Source organism: Electrona antarctica, assembly GCF_951216825.1.
Source record: "Electrona antarctica genome assembly, chromosome: 18".
Classification (NCBI taxonomy): domain Eukaryota; kingdom Metazoa; phylum Chordata; class Actinopteri; order Myctophiformes; family Myctophidae; genus Electrona; species Electrona antarctica.
Genome location: NC_136799.1, coordinates 24189734 through 24210485, shown reverse-complemented (window position 1 = coordinate 24210485; position 20752 = coordinate 24189734). Strand labels below are relative to the sequence as shown.

At 45.4% G+C, this 20752-nt stretch overlaps 1 protein-coding gene across 1 annotated transcript in view; it reads left to right on the top strand.

Moving 5' to 3' along the window:
* The window catches only part of fndc3ba (fibronectin type III domain containing 3Ba), a gene marked incomplete at its 5' end in the record, with an annotated part of 122265 nt that overhangs the window by 54795 nt on the left and 46718 nt on the right, over positions 1–20752 (top strand). Inside the window, 8 exons of the mRNA XM_079528915.1 lie at positions 6609–6667; positions 12556–12707; positions 13039–13098; positions 13387–13525; positions 15315–15368; positions 15693–15817; positions 17293–17467; positions 18650–18736. Of these exons, the coding sequence (XP_079385041.1) occupies positions 6609–6667; positions 12556–12707; positions 13039–13098; positions 13387–13525; positions 15315–15368; positions 15693–15817; positions 17293–17467; positions 18650–18736 (851 nt within the window). The remainder of the gene's footprint in view (positions 1–6608; positions 6668–12555; positions 12708–13038; positions 13099–13386; positions 13526–15314; positions 15369–15692; positions 15818–17292; positions 17468–18649; positions 18737–20752) is intronic.

Sequence of the window (20752 nt, the reverse complement as noted above, 5' to 3'; positions counted from 1 at the left end):
ACCAGTGCTCTGCACATCACCAGTGCTTTCTCTCCTGCACATCACCAGTGCTCTCCCTCCTGCACATCACCAGTGCTCTCTCTCCTGCACATCACCAGTGCTCTGCACATCACCAGTGCTCTCTCTTTCCTGCACATCACCAGTGCTCTCTGACTCTAAGGGCCGGGGAGGTCTCACGGCTCCGAGATTCTGGCATCCAGATTCTGGCAACAGGGTGGGTCTCACAGCTTCGAGACGCTGCTGCTCACCTAAGGAGCAGCCAGGACCGCCAGAGCGTTCGTGCTCTGGCGGCAACAGGGCGGTCTCACAGCTTCGAGACGCTGCTGCTCACCTAACGGAGCAGCCAGGACCGCCAGAGCTATCAGGCTCTGGCAGCAACAGAGTGGGTCTCACAACTTCGAGACCCTGCTGCTCACCTAAGGAGCAGCCAGGACCGCCAGAGCGTTCATGCTCTGGCGGCAACAGGGTGGGTCTCACAGCTTCGAAACCCTGCTGCTCACCTAAGGAGCAGCCAGGACCGCCAGAGCGTTCATGCTCTGGCGGCAACAAAGTGGGTCTCACAGCTTCGAGACCCTGCTGCTCACCTAAGGAGCAGCCAGGACCGCCAGAGCGTTCATGCTCTGGCGGCAACAGAGTGCATCTCACCGCATCGAGATGCTGCTGCTCACCTGCGGAGCAGCCAGGACCGCCAGAGCGTTCATGCTCTGGCGGCAACAGAGTGGGTCTCACAGCTTCGAGACCCTGCTGCTCACCTAAGGAGCAGCCAGGACCGCCAGAGCGTTCATGCTCTGGCGGCAACAGAGTGCATCTCACCGCTTCGAGATGCTGCTGCTCACCTGCGGAGCAGCCAGGACTGCCAGAGTGTTCAGACTCTGGCAGCGACTGGGTTACCATCCGGTTAGAATCTTGCCACTGAGTCATAGAAGCTACTCAAGGTATATGGGTTGTAAAGCCAGATACCTTGGTTCGTATGTGTCTGGAAGACTTCAGCATCCCGTTACTGCGGTAAGCCCTAATCCGTACTCAAGAAGGACCATATAAAATAGCTCAAGGCTCTATTGCTGATTACTTAGGTTAGGACCCCCGCAGTGGTGTCCGGTTAGAACTTAAACCAGGATGCTTCGACTTCTGCCTTCTCCCTGAAGCCGACCCTCTATATATTCTCCGACCAGGCTTGTCACGATGACTAAGCCAGTTAGATCTATCCATATATGGTTCTATCCATATATGGTTCTATCCATATATGGTTCTACCATATCTATCGATATCAGCACTAGGTCGGCTCGGGCCCAAATATAGGGATTGTCATACTAAACATGTCATATATCATATAGCCCAACGTCCTAGTCAGAGTCTTCGTTACAGTACGCTTTAGTGTCTGTCTGTCTGTCTGTCTGGTAAATGGTGCATTTATATAGCGCCTTTATCCAAGGCGCTTTACATAGATTGTGCATTACATTCACCCATTCACACACGCATTCATACACCGATTGCGGCGGAAGCCATGCAAGGTACCAACCAGCACATCGGGAGCAATTTGGGGTTCAGTGTCTTGCTCAAGGACACTTCGACATGTAGACAGGAGGAGCCGGGATTCGAACCGCCGACCTATGGATCATTGGACGACCTGCTCTACCTCTTGAGCCACAGTCACTGTCTGTCTGTCTGTCTGTCTGTCTGTCTGTCAGTCTGCCTATAGGAGTATTGAATTACCAGACTCAGTACCAAGTTAAAGTAACACACTCATCAAACAAACTTGAGTTTCATATAGGTCCCTATATGACTGACCCCTCTACTACACACGCACGCGCGCACACACACACACACACACACACACACACACACACACACACACACACACACACACACACACACACACACACACACACACACACACACACACACACACACACACACACACACACACACACACACACAGTGTGATTTACAGTGGTCAGATGTAGAAAGCAGACCTCTGGTCGGAAAATCCTTTGCTTTGGGGATCACACATGGAGGGAAGACTTCCAGTACAACACACACACACACACACACACACACACACACACACACACACACACACACACACACCTGACAACACCCCCCAAGCCACCACTAAATCACATTGACCCTGTGTGTGTGTGTGTGTGTGTGTGTGTGTGGGGGTGTGTGTGTGTGTGTGTGTGTGTGTGTGTGTGTGTGTGTGTGTGTGTGTGTGTGTGTGTGTGTGTGTGTGTGTGTGTGTGTGTGTGTGTGTGTGTGTGTGTGTGTGTGTGTGTGTGTGTGTGTGTGTGTGTGTGTGTGACGTGTATTTGTATTTGACTTTTTCTTAATTGTCCTTTCTGCCTGTGTGTACATGAATGTGCGTGCACCCTGCAGCTGCAAATTATGTGTATTTGTGTGCATGCATGCGTGCTCACAAGCATAGCATGTTTCTGTGTCTTCCACATATATGTACTTGCATAATGGACACACACACACACACACACACACACACACACACACACGTACAGGTTCCGGTGTTTTTAAAGGAAACCACCCACACCAACGCTCTTGGGTGCGCGCGAACACACACACACACACACACACACACACACACACACACACACACACACACACACACACACACACACACACACACACACAATGTGCACTCCACTTGGCCCATGCATCAACATGCTTTCCTCTTGACTTTAAACTCTCAGAACTGAGGCCTTTAGGCGATGTTTTCTGTATTAGTACAGTATAGATGCCCGAACCACCTAAGCTGGCTCCTTTCCAAGTGAAGAAGCAGCGTCAGGCATGCCCAAATATGGAGTCTGGCCCGGGCAGAGGCCTTTCGTGGCGGTTCTGGACAACCGTGGGTCCGACCGACTCGACACCGGGCACTGCACTCCCAGTGGGGGTGTGGAACGTGTGTGTCGAATTTGAATTTTATAGGTAGATATATTAGTACAGTATACAGTATATACTGACTTGGGCCACAGAATAATTCCATGACAGCACCCGTGTTCTTTATAACAGGCGTTCTCAACTTGGGGGTCGCGACCCCTCGGGGGGTCCCCAGATTTTTTTCAACCAAAAAAATAAATCTTTTCTTTTTTGTTGTCAACTGAATGGCTGTAAAATGGAAATTACGAGTTTACATAGTAGCCTACACATAGTACATGCATAAACTTTCCTTAAGGATTATAACTGGGGGGGCACGGTGGCACAGTTGGTAGTGCTGTCGCCTCACAGCTAGAAGGTCCTGGGTTCGATTCCCGCTCGGGGCGCTGTGGGTGCTGGCCGCGTGCTTCCTCCGCCGCGTCATCAGTGCCCATACCCGAGGCGGGGTTGGCGAAAGGGCCTTTCTGTGTGGAGTTTGCATGTTCTCCCCGTGTCCCCTAGGGTAGGTACCCTCACAAAAAACATGCAGTAACCCTGGTCTCTAAACTGCCTCCCCCTGGCCAGCCGGGGTGCCGGATGGAGGGGAAAGGAACTGTTTGGAATAACGTGTTCCTTCCACGCGCTACGTCCAACCAGGGAAACTCCCCCCTGTCAGGTGTAATGGAGCAACTTGGACACTCGGGCATGAAGGAAGCATGAGTTCAAGTCCGTTGCTCTCCCCATGTCCCCCATATATGGGGACTAGGTTGGCGGAGGGTGTGTAGAGCCCAGGATCACATTAGATAATTGACACAGGGGTGAAAAATGGGTTACAAAATCGTGGGATAAAGAATATTTTAAAAATTAAAAAAAAGGATTATAACTGGTTTCAGTATTTATTTATGATGTATTTTCTCTATTATTAAGGTTATTGTAGCGGCCAATTTGTTTTGGGGGCGGGGGTCGCGAGACATGGCCAAAGCATTTCGGGGGGTCCCCAGGCAAAACGTTGAGAACCCCTGCTTTATAACACGGCACAACACTGATGTTCCAAAATATAGTACCAATACGTGATGAAGTACTGTGATGTTTCCAGCTATCTCCACCAAAGGGTTTCCAGCACTATTGTCATCATAGTGGACAGCAATAATGATTCGCAGATGTAGGAACATTTGATTACAAATGATGCAACACGGCGATTAGCTGTAACAGTTGCTGTGCAGAATGACACAGATCAGATGGTTATCAATAGTTGCTAAAAACCAGAAACAGAGCAGCTAATCCGAGTCAGAATTCCTAACTCCCCCTCCCCCCTTTTCAGTGGTACTGTGGGTAATTTACGACATGTTTTTTTCCCCCTTTCTCCTGAGAGCAATGCTCAGAGGCGTGCTTGTTCAGAAACCATCATGATTTGACATGGGATGGAACGTGGATTTCATATTGATGAAAGATGGGAACGGGTGAAAGCTGGCTTCTTGCATCACACACGTTATGTGAGACAGCACCAGGAAAAACACAGCTTTCTGTTTTCTGCTTCAACTCATTGCTTAATGTACACTTTGTGTATCATACTGCAGTGTTGTGCACTGGAAATAGAGCGTCGCAGTCCCGCCTCCTACCCTGGACCAGGATAGGATATTTATTTAAAGACGGTTACGCCGCGGACAAAGCCAACTCGAGTCGTGACAACTCATGACAACACAAACAATATTTTGGACCAAACAAATAATTACAAAGAAGAAAAACAACAAAAAAAGTGTTGTAACCTGCCGTTTTTTTCTTCTTTCTAATTATTTGTTCGGCCCAAAAATTGTGTTTGTTGTCATGATTTGTCACGACTCGAGTTGGCTTTGTCCGCGGCGTAAACTTCTTTAAATAAATACTTTCTGAAATGTCTATGAGGAGAATAAACGGAGAATCATTTCCTGGTCCAGGGCAAGGACAGTCTAAGAAGGATGAGACGCGAAGACCATACGGGCGACGCCATGTTGCTTTGGAAGGAAAGAAACATGCGCAATGGGCTATATGCAGCCAACACTTCCGCGTTCAGCTTCCTTGGTCTCAACTGCGCATGTTTCTTTCCTTCCAAAGCAACATGGCGTCGCCCGTATGGTCTTCGCGTCTCATCCTTCTTAGACTGTCCTTGGTCCAGGGTAGGAGGTGGGACTGCGACGCTCTATAGCAGAACGACGCGCTGTGCAGCAAAGTATAAATCTTGCTATTTTGTGCATGGGTGTGAGTGCATGGTGAAAGCAACACCCATGCTTGCCTTTTTCAGAGAATCAATAACCACAAAAATGTCAAAGAAAAAACTAATTTCTGCACACACACACACACACACACACACACACACACACACACACACACACACACACACACACACACACACACACACACACTGGTTACCTCCGCATTGAATTAATTTAAAACAGATTGACGTTTTGGTCGATTACACCCAACCATAAAGTGACAAACCATACACAGCTATGTCCATAGCCACACGTTATGTCGTACACATGAAACATATTTTAGATGTAACAAAAGAGTGTCATAAAGTTGTATTTGTATATTTCTATAGCAGGAATAAGGAGGATGCAATTGTTTTGTGTCTCAAATGCTACAGATGCTTCAATATGTCAATAAAGGAGAGGGCAGTGATAAAATGATTAGTGCGGTTAAAAAGGTAATGATGAAGTTATGAATTGATAAATGTGTTAACTTTGGTGGCCCTACTACATATACATACAAAATATTGTAACCTTTTGTCCACATGACAGAAGCCATAACGTGTTGTCATGTGCAGATCAAAACCCTATAGGACTAGGTAATTACCATTTGATAAACGCCTATAGTCTGTTATAGCTCAGCCCACTTCTCTCCCAGCCAGGACAGTTTATGAAACGGCCAATATGTGATCCGATCCAATTGTGACCTCAATTACACGATAAATATAGTGAGGTCAGATTAGACAGTCACTGTGTCAGGTGGTTGACTCTTTAGTCTTACCTGCTAGACACAGCCATCCTGATCTGTTGATTTTCTAAGCAGACCTCACAATTAAGTACACAGCGTGTCCATCAACAGTCTTGTGTCCTTGAACAAGACCATGAACCTGGTTGCTAATTCAGTCTGGATAACAGTTATAATGCTCAGAGAAGTAGAATGCAACAGGGCTGGCTCTTTTCACCTCACCATTTTAATTTACTGGAAGGACCCTTGCTGACCAGACGGGAACCATTGGCTAGAGGGTAGATAGCACGATAATAAAGAGACTTTTGGGGATTTAAAACCCAGCTCACATCGATCAACAGTCGCTCTGTTGCCAAACTGCTGATTTTATCCGTTTTTAATATTGTGGTCGAAAAGTACATTTCCTTCCTTCCCTTCCCTCCTGTGACAGAGACAGTGACTCTCCACAAATTGTGCAATCGTGTGCAGTTGCACACACACACACACACACACACACACACACACACACACACACACACACACACACACACACACACACACACACACACACACACACACATCATGGGCTGTATGTAAGCTATGCAGATGATCTATCACTATGTGTTCTACCTACAATTTTGCCAGGCTGTGGTGTCATTATCTCTTTTTCAGTAATGGTTGTTGGAGGCAAAATCTGTCTGCCACCTGTTGGAGATTTGTTATTATAACTCTCTGTCGCTCTCCATCTACCCCCGCCCCTCTCTCTCTCTCTCTCTCTCTCTCTCTCTTTTCAGATCATGACTCAGAGGGGAAGAGGGTTCAAGACATGCTGTCTGCAATTGACAAACCACAGGTCGGTATGCACACCTGTAGCCACAGTCACGCACAATTGACACACACACACACACACGCACGCACGCACGCACGCACGCACGTACGCACGCACGCACGCACGCACGCACGCACGCACGCACGCGCGTGCGTGCAACCAAGACATTCATTTCAGACCTTTGACCACCTACATCTGCTGAACCTTTGTTTCATGTTAATACAACTTTTATTATCAACAAATGTTAACAAATCACAGCAAATTCAGTGCAAAAATACAAATTAAAACAGAAATCTCAGCAAACTAAAATGTAGGCCTATATACATGGGTCTTGGGGGAGAGTGTATGCAGTCCACTAGTACTACAGTACACTTCTGCCGACACATCATGAACACGGCCAATCAGTAGCAAGCAGCGCACACATCACCGGTTTGGCCCTGTTTGGCCTAGCTCACACCACCCTGCACACATCACCGGTTTGGCCCTGTTTGGCCTAGCTCACACCACCCTGCACACATCACCGGTTTGGCCCTGTTTGGCCTAGCTCACACCACCCTGCACACATCACCGGTTTGGCCCTGTTTGGCCTAGCTCACACCACCCTGCACACATCACCGGTTTGGCCCTGTTTGGCCTAGCTCACACCACCCTGCACACATCACCGGTTTGGCCCTGTTTGGCCTAGCTCACACCACCCTGCACACATCACCGGTTTGGCCCTGTTTGGCCTAGCTCACACCACCCTGCACACATCACCGGTTTGGCCCTGTTTGGCCTAGCTCACACCACCCTGCACACATCACCGGTTTGGCCCTGTTTGGCCTAGCTCACACCACCCTGCACACATCACCGGTTTGGCCCTGTTTGGCCTAGCTCACACCACCCTGCACACATCACCGGTTTGGCCCTGTTTGGCCTAGCTCACACCACCCTGCACACATCACCGGTTTGGCCCTGTTTGGCCTAGCTCACACCACCCTGCACACATCACCGGTTTGGCCCTGTTTGGCCTAGCTCACACCACCCTGCAGGAGTGGGGCCAAAATTGGCACCCTTTTCAGCCCTCTTTGACTGCCCAGCCTCTGGTAGTGGAAACCCAGCAATAGAGAGATAGCTGGTGAGTGAAAACATATATTTGTATATATTTCTCATTAGTTTGTTCAAAGGCCATTCATCATTTAGAGCTGCAGCACTCCACAACCTGGCCACAAGAGGGTGCCATCCTCCTGGTCACTGCACTTTTGAGAGGCCAAGTGCAAACTCTGTAGGCGCACACACGAAAATATGTGTTTATTAAAGTGTAACTACTATTTTTGTACTTTTAAAAGCCAACTATATATGAAATCGATTTTAAAACGTGAAAACGATATTGAAGACTGCTGTGAGAAATTAAAAAAAAATGAAACTCATCCTTGAGAAGGAGAGGGTGGGGGGAGATGGTGTAAGAGAGACTGATTAGGAGGAAGGGAGGGAGAGACGGATGAGGTGCTGCGAGTTCAAGGCCTGTAAACGCTCCCTGTGCCAGTGTTTATATGATGCAGGCTGCAGATGGATGGAGCTAATTCACCTCTCTCTGTCCTCCCTCACCTCAGATGGCCTGTACACACACACACACGCACGCACGCGCACGCGCACGCGCACGCACGCACGTACGCACGCACGCACGCACGCACGCACGCACGCACGCACGCACGCACGCACGCACGCACGCACACACACACACATACATGCTCATGAGTTTTGCCGTGCAGTGTAGATCAACGACCACACAGCCTCTGAAAAAGGAGGAACAGCAATGGGAACAAGGCATGGGGGTTGGACGCAATAATGAGAGAGGTGAAGTCATGTGAGGGAGAAGCAGAGAGAGAGAGAGGTGAAGTCATGTGAGAGGGAGAAGCAGAGAGAGAGAGAGAGAGAGAGAGATGGATAAACAAAAATAGAGAAGCTGACAGAGGGAGAGAAATGAGCTCAAAGAAAAGGAGAAAAAAAGCTGAATGAGAGGGAGATAGAGACGCTGAAAAGCCAGAAAACTGGCAGAGAGCGGGAGGATGGGGAGATTAAAAAAAGAAAAGAAAAGCAGAGCCTCAAAGAAATAGTTGTAAGTCTACTGCTTGTGATTGTGCTCATAAATCCAACGAGAGAGAGAGAGAGAGAGAGAGAGAGGCAGCTATTGACCTCCGAGTCCCCTCAACTCCTATTGTCGCTAGAGGAGAGGAGAGGGGAGAGAGATAGAGGCGGGGGGGGGGGGGGGGGGGGGGGGGAAGAAGAGAGAGATGGAGGCTGAGAGAGTGGTAGGAGGGAAGTGGAAGTGTTGATTATGGGGCCATTTTTACAGTCAGTTAGATTAACTGCGTATGTAGTAATAGAGAATCTGAGAAATAGATAGAGGGTGGAAGGAAGGAAGGAAGGAAGGAAGGAAGGAAGGAAGGAAGGAAGGAAGCTGTAAATCAGTTGTAAGCCTTTTGTGCGTTTGCTGTCCATAAAGTTAAACTATATGGAATGGATGGAGTAATGACCTTTAACCTGTACTGCCTTGTCGCCTACGCAACTGCTCTAAAAGGAACTGGGTGTGCGGGAGTCTTCTCTTCATATTATATTCAGAGACACCTCTGCTACTGGCATTAGAGACACCTCTGCTACTGGCATTAGAGACACCTCTGCTACTGGCATTAGAGACACCTCTGCTACTGGCATTAGAGACACCTCTGCTACTGGCATTAGAGACACCTCTGCTACTGGCATTAGAGACACCTCTGCTACTGGCATTAGAGACACCTCTGCTACTGGCATTAGAGACACCTCTGCTACTGGCATTAGAGACACCTCTGCTACTGGCATTAGAGACACCTCTGCTACTGGCATTAGAGACACCTCTGCTACTGGCATTAGAGACACCTCTGCTACTGGCATTAGAGACACCTGCTACTGGCATTAGATACACCTCTGCTACTGGCATTAGATACACCTCTGCTACTGGCATTAGAGACACCTCTGCTACTGGCATTAGAGACACCTCTGCTACTGGTATTAGAGACACCTGCTACTGGCATTAGAGACACCTCTGCTACTGGCATTAGAGACACCTCTGCTACTGGTATTAGAGACACCTGCTACTGGCATTAGAGACACCTCTGCTACTGGCATTAGAGACACCTCTGCTACTGGCATTAGAGACACCTCTGCTACTGGCATTAGAGACACCTCTGCTACTGGCATTAGAGACACCTCTGCTACTGGCATTAGAGACACCTCTGCTACTGGCATTAGAGACACCTGCTACTGGCATTAGATACACCTCTGCTACTGGCATTAGATACACCTCTGCTACTGGCATTAGAGACACCTCTGCTACTGGCATTAGAGACACCTCTGCTACTGGCATTAGAGACACCTCTGCTACTGGCATTAGAGTGTGTTATGACTATGAGTTTGGATCCGACAGGAAGCACGCACATCTCCAGAAATTCTACAGGTGCTGGTCAAAAATATACGCACAATGAAAAAGGAAGGGATGTCCGCACACTGAATTGTAGCTCCCAGGAACATTCTTTATTTGTTACAACGTTTCCACTGTGGGTCTTCGTCAGGTGACGAAGACCCACAGTGGTCGAAACGTTGTAACAAATAAATCATTTTCCTGGGAGCTACAATGACTATGAGTTTATCATGATATATTTATACAGGGAGGCAGAGAAGGTCAGACAAAGCCGGATGAGTTCATCGTCTTGCCGGTGACTGTAGTTATGAATCAGACTGTAAATGGTAAATGGATGTTGCTGTACACTTTTTTTTCCAACTCTAAATGGCTTGTACAGAACAGTATGTATACGCAATGGTATACAATCTGAATTATTTGTATTGCCAGTATTGTCACTAATAATAACATTTAAAAATGATCTTCAAATATCTTCTCAAAATATAAAGATGCAAGGATGAAGATGATAGTGTTATTTTTTAAACCATTTTTTGAACAACGTTGCAAAGTTCTTATAAAATGGCAAACAAAGAATGGGGTAAAATAGGACAAATAGAATAGAAAATACCGTGGTCAACTAAGTATATACTGTATGATTCAAGTGGTTAAAAGCAGATAGATATGTAGCTGTACGAAGTGTGAATGGTACATGTGTTATTCCATAACGTTGCTGTCCTGGTCCCGTTTTGTTTGCTAGTAGTTGGAACTGAGAGAAGAGGTTATTACTGATTATTACCTTAGAGTAGACACTACACGATATGCATTATACAATGTACACCTGAGTGAAGAGCAATTGAACTAAAGTACTCAAAAAGGACAATTGCTCTCTGTCTCCGTCTCTCTCTCTCTCTCTCTCTCTCTCTCTCTCTCTCTCTCTCTCTCTCGCATAGACAGTTTAGTCAGACTTGTGGTTAGTTCTACCTTCAGGGCACATCCATGCACTGTTTTGTGGATGTGGTGTCTGGAATTACTGGGACATGTCTTCTCACATACTGCACACTCACACTGAAGCTAAAACTCCCACAAACGATATAGACATGAATACGCATGTACTGTAGCATCAAAGGAACACACATACAGTACATACGTGCTTACATACACGGGCACACTGCGTCGAATAGTCAAACCAATTTTTATTTTCAGAGTTAAGAAGTTGTTTATTCGTGCTCGTTTATTTTCCCAGTACGTTCCCGTAACCAATACGCCTGAGTTCAGAAGGCTGTGTGGAGTCTGGAATGATGGAGGAGATGACATATTTCTATACCCCAGCAGACACACAATTGCATGAAGCCCCCAAGCCCTGCCAGAATGAATCCAGTAACTCTCATAAATGTGGCTGGCCAGCTACCAGAGAATGACAGCTTAAACTGTCATCTTTCCCATGGATAGAGGGAGCAGGACAGGGACACTGTCATTATGACCACGTATGCTGTACTTAAGTGAAATAATTTCGTCAAACACGGTATAGAATAGAAATGGATACCTGGAATATGGAGGTAATGAATGAGTGAGAATGACTTTTATCCTCTGTGATAACATGGAAGGGTTCACAAGGCTATGGCAGCCAATCTTTGATGCGATAGATCCCTCTCTAGACTGAGCTTCAATGTAGCTTGTTGAACAGTATTATGTTTAAAAAAAAACTCTGGTCTCTGGTTACCTGGAATTTACAATCATATCAAAACGGTGGTGTACTGTACTTGTATGTGTCACTTTGTTTTTCTTTTATATTTTTTTATTTGTTTAATGTAAAGTCTATTTGTATATTTTGGTACTTGCTATTTTTCCATGTTATCCTAATATAAATGCACCACGTCTCTGTGTGTACGTACGTCTGTAATCCATGTAACTCGAGAACCGTTCGCCCCACCGACTGTCATTTGACAGACGCGTTCCACACCACCACAGAGACTGCAGTGCCCGGCCTTGAGACGGTGGGATATACCGGTGTCCAGAAACACCACAAAAGCCAATAGCCAATTGATCACACCTGATCAACCCCTGGATCTCCATATATTGAGCTGGCCTGTTCTGACATCACAATGATGTTCTGGCATCTGCATAGACTCATAGCCTTCATAGACATCTGAATGCCTGACAAAGAGCTCCATATATGGGCATAAAAGGGACACATAATAACTGGGTGGGCAGGCATGTATTTCCAACTTTCATCGTTCCAAGTAGGCCAGTGCGCAACGGGCACCGCTCTAGTGTTAAAGAAATCTAACTCATGTTGATTAGGTGATGTAATGGTGATGTAAAAGAAACCGTGCCAACACAAACATTAAATGCCATTAACAATAAAGAGACAATATGACGTAATGAGGGACAATATGATGTACATTTTCCCTTCATCAATGGCGTTTTTAAAACAAACATTGAACTAAAAACAAACATTAAGTGCCCCTAAAAAAATGTGTGTGTGTGTGTGTCACAGGTGTCCAGCGTACAGGCGCGAGCTGCACGGTTGTCCTGGACGCCCCCTGCAGGCCTGCTCAACAGGCACAGTAACGGAATGCCCGTCTCGTGCTCCTATGAAGTGTCTCTGTCGGACAAGGGTCGGGACGGGAAGTACCGACTCATATACAGGTGAGAACGTTTTACTGTATATCATTGAAAAATGTCAATAAATTCGTTGTTTGGAAAAGAAAAAAGATGGACGCTCCTACGCACGCACGCACGCACGCACGCACGCACGCACGCACGCACGCACGCACGCGTGAAGATCCCCTCAACACATATACTGTCACTCACTAGTAGTTGTCATTTTTGCTCTCAAACCCAAGCATTCACACACAGACACACCCAAAAAAGTCTCAATATTGTGTGTGTGTGTGTGTGTGTGTGTGTGTGTGTGTGTGTGTGTGTGTGTGTGTGTGTGTGTGTGTGTGTGTGTGTGCGTGTGCGTGTGTGTGTACAGTGGCGAGGAGTTGGAGTACAATTTGAAAGACCTAAGGCCAGCATCAGACTACCACGTACGGTAAGAAGAACAATGACTCCACATCTACAAGAATTGCTTTCTTTTTTTTACTAATTAGTTGCAGAGAGTAAACACTGGGAAGACGTGTTGAAATGTGTTTCTGGTAATGTTGCCTGTAATCTAGGAATTTGAGCTTATTAGTCTCCTCATGTTGCACTCTGTAAGATCTAAAATATTAAATTCAAAACACATATGTTTTTGTTTTACGTCCGGATACGCATATAACCCTGTGTATCTCCATGTAAATAATATACTGTCTCTCTCTGTGTGTGTGTGTGTGTGTTTCAGAGTGTCAGCAATGTATAATTTAGTTAGGGGCTTGTGTTCAGAAGTGGGCTCCTTCACCACACACAGCAGTGTCCCTGACGTCCCCTTTCCCCCAAAACTCTCTCACCGCACCAAGAGCACCCTAACCCTACAGTGGAAGGTACACACACACACACACACACACACACACACACACACACACACACACACACACACACACACACACACACACACACACACACACACACACACGTTGAGGATGCAACTTGTTATGATTGATTGATTAATTGATTGATTGATTGATTGAATACTTTATTGGCAGAAATGTAATGAATACAGGGTACAGTCAAACAGAAATGTAATCGGTACAAGGTAGTAGGTACAGTCAAACACACGTCCAATGGGATCACCGAAAAAAGTCCTTGCAGTCTTGTTTCCATTCAGGTACTGGGTATTCAATTCATAATCATGACATGAAAAATAACAACAAAATTCAAATCATCATAAACCTTAAAAAATAACAAAAATGTGTTCGGGTTGTGGAACAAAGAAGGGGGTTAGAAGGAGGAGGGGGTAGTCACTACACTAAGGGGGGGGGGGGGGGGTAATCATTTCCTCTCCCTTTGGCATGCTGAAAGGTGGATTTTCAGGCTTGTTTTAAAGGATGCCAGGGAGGGATTTGCATTTTTTTGAGGGAGGGAGTCAGGGCATTCCGGCAGTGCTGTTATGTTGTAAAGTTGAGATGATATGAACCAGATAATAGTGAGTGAGTACTATTAGTTTTGTGCTTCTTTCATTGACGTTAAATAACATTAAATATGTTGTGATTACACATTATCTAACTCTGGCAGGGAAAGACATTTGAGAACACTGTGAGCATCCCTCCCTCGTAATGAGGTTAAAGGACAGATAACAAAATACTGTTATCAACAATATTTTGGATGATGATCCACTTAGAGCAAAACGCACATATTTTATGCAAATAGACATAATGGCGTTTCCAGTTTCAACTCGGTCACCCACTTTAAACCTGGCACTCCTATTATTGGTGGTTGATCTAAAAGCTCAGCTTCTAGAGCTTTTTTTTGCAGTACGTGTAAAGCACATCTTGTCCTTATTTGCCTTTTTTTTTCTATTTTGAAAAACATTTTAATATACCGGTAGTTTAACTAGCCGATTTACATCTACACGTTGTGAGCTTGTAGATTGTCTATTTGAACTATTTTAAAAGGTTTTTCAAAATAGTAAAAAAAATAGTAAAATAAGTTAATGGATAAGGGGTAAGCCCATAAGGGGCAAGATATAGCCTGAAGTTTCATTCCAGTGGAGCTACAGAGCTGTCCTGTTTCATATCACTGTGACTTTGACTTCTCCTGAAGACTTCTTCTTCCTCACACCGAATGTCACTGGCAATCACTCCCCCAGACAGGATATTAAATATTGTCACTGTTGGTTGGAAACATTGTATGTCCAAAACCGCTACTTTTCAGAAAACTAAAATGTTCAGAAGTATTGAAAATAGCAGATCTATAAGCTCACAATGCGTCATGATGTGATGCGTTGTGAGATTGTAGATCGTCCAGTTTCACTACTTTTGCTTCAGTAAGATTCAAACGGTGAATCAAAGGTTAGCGAAGAGCGCCACCTAGTGGTAAACAGTGGTGAACACAGTTTGGACGGTCTCTGGCAGGCTGGGCCTTGGAAAGAACTTGACATAAAACACGTCATCGATTGGCAGGGAATTATTTTTTAAGTGCCGAAAAAACTAAACTAAAAAGTTGGAATATGGAGATACAAGGTTTGTGCCCGATAGCAACGATATCCTGTGTGTTTATAAAAAAAAACTGGTGCATTTCATCCTGTCACTGCTTTGTGTTTCACTCATTTATTTTGTGCTAATCTCTTCATCTCTCCATCTCTCTGCATCCGTAATGCGATCTGTCTCACAGCCCCCTGGGGACAACGGATCCAAAATCACAAACTACCTGCTGGAGTGGGACGAGGTAAGTCTTTATCCATCTGTCTTTCCTTACTCTGTCTGTCTGTCCGGTTTAGCGCACTCTCTTTCACATCCTTTTTACTTTGTTTTTGTTCTGTGCATCTTTTACATTTTTAATAATTAATTCCATTTTACCCCTGCTGTTCTTGCATCACTCCAAGTCATATCTTTTTCTCCCACCTGTTTTCTTGTTTTTCACTGTTATCTTCTCTCTAATATACTTCCTGTCCATGGGCCCTTGGTATTCCGTTTTCTTTTTAAATTATTATTATTATTTTTTTTATTATTATTATTTTTTTCATAAACACCTCTCCTCTCCTGTTTGCAGGGGAAGAAGAACAGTGTTTTCAGAGAATACTACTTTGGAAGCCAGAGACACTGTAAACTCACCCGGCTGTGTCCTGCCAGTGGCTATACCTTCAGAGTAGCTGCACACAACGACATAGGCACCAGGTAAGAACACAAAGTCAACATGCATGCATACTGTGTATACATGCAGGGGAACACGCTATTCCTCCTAGTTCAGACAAGGAGTCTCTATAGTGCAGGGGCCAACACTGATATTTTCATGAATTAGTACCACCTACGCCTAAGGTGACCGTAAAAGTTTTATATTTTTGTATTCCTAGTCTCTAGTTTATATTGGTATGATAAGTCTTAATGCCACTTATATGTGACCATACCATTTATAAACCTATAAGGCAAATTTCATTATGCGTTAAGTAGTATGTGACGTGTCAAACTAGAGGTTTTTCATGATTCTGAATCCATTCCAAGCATTAGTTTTGCACGAAAGATATACTCCTTGGGCTAAAAACGGCCATAGCCGTGATGAGATCATCACATTTGGGCACATTTGGGCAAGTGGCAATGGCCGAAATTAAGGAGTTTTCTTCGGGCAGAACTAATGCTTGGAATGGATTCAGAAGTTTGTCATGCTACTTAAAGCATAATGACTTATAGGTTGTTTATGGTATGGTCACATATAACTGGCGATAACTGGCATTATGCTACTGAATTGGAAGACTTATCATACCAAAATATAAACTAGAGACATGTAGGAAATACAAAAATGTTAAGGTCACCTTAGGTGGTACTAAAATCTGGCTCGGCCCCTGGACTACTAGTACGGTGACAGAGATCCCACCCTTGGACACGGCCAATTGTGTCCGTCAGAACAACCAGCCAAGCCAGATTACAACCAACAGTCGCCGTGGTGGGCAGGAACTTTACCCCCTGTGCCACCCAAGCGCCCGTAATTAGTGTTTCTAATTAGTGCCCTTTGTTCCAGTGAATGGACATGTTAATGCTACACTTACAATGACATTCTGTGCTTCCAAAAACTGTTTGCAGAAGGCCATTTCCTTTTCACAGGAGAAAGATCCCTCCTAGCACGCTTACCCATACAGAAATGGTTTGTTGAGATCAGTTCACTGGCCTTCACCCCATCAAACACCTTTGAAATGAATTGGAACGCCAAATGCCAGCCAGGCCTAAAGTGTCTGACCTCAACCTCACTGATGCTCTTATGGATTAATGTGTCTTTCTTCTGTCTTTGGTATCCTTTCTTTCTTTCTTTCTTTCTTTCTTTTTCTTTCTTTCTTTCTTTCTTTCTTTCTTTCTTTCTTTCTTTCTTTCTTTCTTTCATTCTCTCTCCTTCCATCTCTTCCTCGACATCATGAACAGAAGAACTATATTGCTTTTAGACTCATGCTAGGTTCTTGGTTTACGTTTACCTGGGATCCAACGTCCAAGTTTCTCGACCCATGCACTGCACTCTTTCTGCAGTCTATAAGTCGCTCCAGATAAGAGCGTCTGCTAAAAGCCTAAGTTGTAATTGGAGACCTGGACCTTAGGGGTGTGTGTGTGTGTGTGTGTGTGTGTGTGTGTGTGTGTGTGCGCGTGTGTGTGTGTGTGTATGCATGCAGTGGTTTCAGTGCGGAGGTGGTCTTCTATACCATGGGCACCCTTCCTGCTCTGCCCCTGGCGCCGCGCCTCGTCAGGGCTGGGGTGTCCTGGGTCACCTTGGAGTGGGGCCGTCCGGAGGGCAGTCCCAGCGAGGAACAGCTCAAATACACCCTGGAGATCCAGGAGGACAACAGCGTGAGTCACCCCTCACACACTCCCCTTGCCATGCTTTAGAAGCACACTGCACACCAAACACACACAGTGGACATGCTTTTTAAAGGAGTAGTCCAACTACACCCCCCCATGAAGCCTTCATGGAGATTCTTTTGTTTTTGTCGCAGTCCTTACCCAATAATTTGATAACCGCCAGTCATCAAATGATTGGCTTAGGAACGTGGCAAAACTAAGATCTCCATGAATCCAAGGCTTCATAGAGTGAATTCAAGGCTTCATAGAGTGTGTAACTCAGGGGTTCTCAACCCGTGGGTCGCGACCCCTCGGGGGGTCGCCAAATTATTTTAGGGGGTCCCCAAATGATTTAAAAAAAATATATATATATATACTTTTTTTTAATTTTATTTTCACGATTTTTCAAAAATAGCGGACCTACAAGCTCGTAGCGCGCCACTCGGTGGCGCGCTATGAGCTTGTAGATCTGCTATTTTTCAATAGCTAAATTATAACATAATGCTTAAAACACCAAAAGGGGTTCCCGCCCAAAATGGGTTAAGGTTATTGTAGCAGTCAATTTATATTGGGGGTCGGGAGGGGGCGGGGCGGGGGTCCCGAGATATTGCCAAAGCATTTCCGGGGGTCCCCGGCCAAAAACGTTGAGAACCCCTGGTGTAACTGATAGAAAAGGAGTATTTTTGGGGCTAATCCTTTAAGGACACACAGACACAGCCCCACCCCCAAGTGTGATGCAAGAGTAAAAGTCCTTTGTAATGCCGTGCCTAGTAATTTGAGAGGCGTGCGTTTATTTTGGACTCGCAGAGAAGTTGAGGGGGGGCGACAACGCAAGCGTATTTAAGTGGCCCTGTGAAATTGTCACGCGTGTAGGAAGGTATGAAATGTAGAAGATGTGCTTCTAATATGTATGACATGGCAAATATGAACGCACTGTACTGTAAACGCCCATTTCGTGCATGTGGCTGATTAGACCAGGCGTGTAGCGTGGATACAAAATTTGACTGGGCCAATTAGCATCGCGAATGGGACAACTCCGGTCGATAGGTGAAACCGGTTTTGCCAACTTGCTAATGGGGGACCATTTAAAACAAAGGCGGCTTGCTGGTTGGTGTGATTTTGGACGTGCTACGACAGAAAAGCCTTAAGATGGCTACTGTGTGAATATGATGTACTGTGTATCTCCCACAGGGAACGGACTTTCATCCAAAGTACACTGGAGAAAACTTGACCTGTACTGTAGAAGGCCTGAAGAGGAGCACACAGTATAAATTCAGGGTAAGATGGTACTGTGTGTGTGTGTGTGTGTGTGTGTGTGTGTGTGTGTGTGTGTGTGTGTGTGTGTGTGTGTGTGTGTGTGTGTGTGTGTGTGTGTGTGTGTGTGTGTGTGTGTGTGTGTGTGTGTGTGTGTGTGTGTGTGTGTGTGTGTGTGTGTGTGTGTGTGTGTGTGTGTGTGTTCTGTGTCTTATCAGAACTGCCCCTATGTTGGAGCAAACACGACAAACCTTTTTACAAGACCTATTTGACAAGGCGTCACACACACAGTGTTCACACACATGCACGTTCACACACACACACACACACACACACACATACACACACACACACGCACACATTCATGGCCTTGTCTGAGAGTTCATCACGTGCACGCCCAAGAGAATATCGAGTTCATTGAGTCATCGTTTCAGTCTTTTCCATCTCTTTCTTCCTCATCTTTTTTATGCTCTCTCTAATGATGGCCAATCATTTTCTCTTTCTCTAGTGAAATAAAAGCCTTTTTGTTAGGTTGCCAGGACTGTCCACCCATCCATCCAGGTGTCTTTAGGTGGAAACACAACCACTATTAATCCGGCAAGGAATATAGCAATTTACCTCTGGAGAAAAAACGTCAATTTAGCCAACAGTGAAACACCAGTCATTTGACAGTCATTTAGCCACAAGGGAGCTCCGCTAGGGCCCCACTGATAGCTGCTTGTAATGGGCTAGTAAGAAACAAAATGTCCTGACGGAGAGAGAGTGTGTGTGTGTGTGTGTGTGTGTGTGTGTGTGTGTGTGTGTGTGTGTGTGTGTGTGTGTGTGTGTGTGTGTGTGTGTGTGTGTGTGTGTGTGTGTGTGTGTGTGTGTGTGTGTGTGTGTGTGTGTGTGTGTGTGTGTGTGTGTGTGTGTGATAGAGAGAGAGTGCAAAAGAGAGAGGGAGGGTGTGTGTTTGTGCAAGAGAGAGAGAGAGACGTATGCACGGACACCATGTTTAACCACATGAACCCTAGCCTCCCTATAGAGCGTCTCAGTCCCGCCCCCTTTCATGACGATGCCAGGCCCAGGAAATGAATCCCAATGCATTTTTCCCATAGACATTTCAAAAAGTATTTATTTAAAGACGGTTACGCCGCGGACAAAGCCAACTCCAGTCGTGACAAATCATGACAATAAACACAATATTTTGGACCAAACAAACCATTACAAAGAAGAAAAACAACAAAATAATGTTGTAACCTGCCGTTTTTTTTCTACTTTCTAATTCTTTGTTTGGCCCAAAACATTGTGTTTATTGTCATGATTTGTCACGACAAGAGTTGGCTTTGTCCGCGGCGTAACCGTCTTTAAATAAATACTTTCTGAAAAGTCTGAGGAAAATGAACTGAGAATCATTTCCTGGGCCCTGGTAGGGGGCGGGACTGCGACGCTCTATTCAAGCTATTTGGCGAAAATAGCTGACCGGCAAGCTCACAACGACATGGGTTGCGATGCGTTGTGAGATTGTAGACCTGATATATTTTTTGTGTGTTTTGGTGTAGAGGGGAAAAGGAACTGCAATAGTATTGGCCGATGCGGGTCAATCTACAAACTCGTAGCGCGGCACCGAGTGCCGCACTACAAGCTTGTATATCCGCTAGTTTTGAACCATCTTGAATATATATTCTTTCAGAGCGAACGTTTTTAACTCAAATCTTTGCTTCTGGGGAACAACATATTTTCAGATGGGGGTCGGCGGCCAATTACAGTACATATATGAAAATGTTTGAGAATTACTGACATAGAAACATGGGTTTTTCAGAAAACTGTCATGACTTAGAAGGCATTTGTAGAATCGTCCTCAGGTCTAAATGTGTTAATGTCGATGTTGCAGACAAACAATACATGTTTGTGTTGCTCAGTGTGCTTCTGAAAGCCCTCTGCTTTTCCTCTGGTCCCAGTTTTCTTACACTGCAGATTTTTGGGTGTAATCAATCACCACAAACAAGTCACCTCGTCTTTGCATCGCCTGATTTATACTGTGTCGCACACCAAAAATAT